The sequence below is a fragment of the Apis dorsata genome, unplaced genomic scaffold (assembly GCF_000469605.1).
Source record: "Apis dorsata unplaced genomic scaffold, Apis dorsata 1.3 scaffold_525, whole genome shotgun sequence".
Taxonomy (NCBI): Eukaryota; Metazoa; Arthropoda; class Insecta; order Hymenoptera; family Apidae; genus Apis; species Apis dorsata.
The window spans coordinates 479,396-480,156 of record NW_006263748.1 but is presented as its reverse complement, the minus strand read 5'-3'; the positions used below and the strand labels follow the sequence as shown (position 1 = coordinate 480,156).

The 761-nt window shown below is 21.7% G+C and overlaps 1 protein-coding gene across 1 annotated transcript in view; it reads right to left on the bottom strand.

Annotated features, from left to right (window-relative positions):
* Nucleotides 1-761, bottom strand: part of LOC102671765 (transitional endoplasmic reticulum ATPase TER94) — a 7,019-nt gene that overhangs the window by 5,114 nt on the left and 1,144 nt on the right. Inside the window, exon 2 of the mRNA XM_006620691.2 lies at nt 298-654. Coding sequence (XP_006620754.1) covers nt 298-654 — 357 coding nt within the window. The remainder of the gene's footprint in view (nt 1-297; nt 655-761) is intronic.

The window sequence follows — 761 nt, the reverse complement described above, 5'->3', positions numbered from 1 at the left end:
ATGGATGATAAGATAAAGATAACTATTAAAATGAGAGATGAAAGTAAAAAATAATAATAAATAATTAAAATTAATCTTGATTTTAAGTTAATTTATTAATTTTATATATTAAAAATATATATATTATATATTAATTATAATTTAAATATATAATTATATATATTAAAAATATATATAATCAAAATAAAAATTATTATTGCAAAAAATCATATGCTTAAACATAAAAATATCAAAAGTAATATATTTAAATATAAAAAATGAATAATTATTATATTTCTTTAAGAATTATTAATTTACCCTGTAAGACCAGTTACTGTATCATCCATTGGTAGTACATGAATACGTTTTCCATATTTAACTTCTGGACATGCTTGTACAGAGACAACGTCACTTAAACGTACACGTAAGTTATTTCTTATAACACGGTTCATACGAATTTTTTCATCAGGACAAGTATCATCAGAAAGAACAATGCATACAGTTTCTTTGCGTCTTTTTCCTTTCAACAATACTGTATCTCCTCGGAAAAGTTGTAATTCATCCATTTTTGCTTGAGACAGAGCCACAACAGAATTGTCATCTGCAATAGCTTCATCCACTAATAATCTATTTGGCTTGTCCTTCTTTCGAAGGATTGCTGTTGCCAAATCTTCACTGTTATAACATAATATATTTTATTAATTTAAATATAATAATAATAATTAAATAAAATTTATATAATATTTATACAAATAATAAATTTAAATTTAATTTACTAGCAT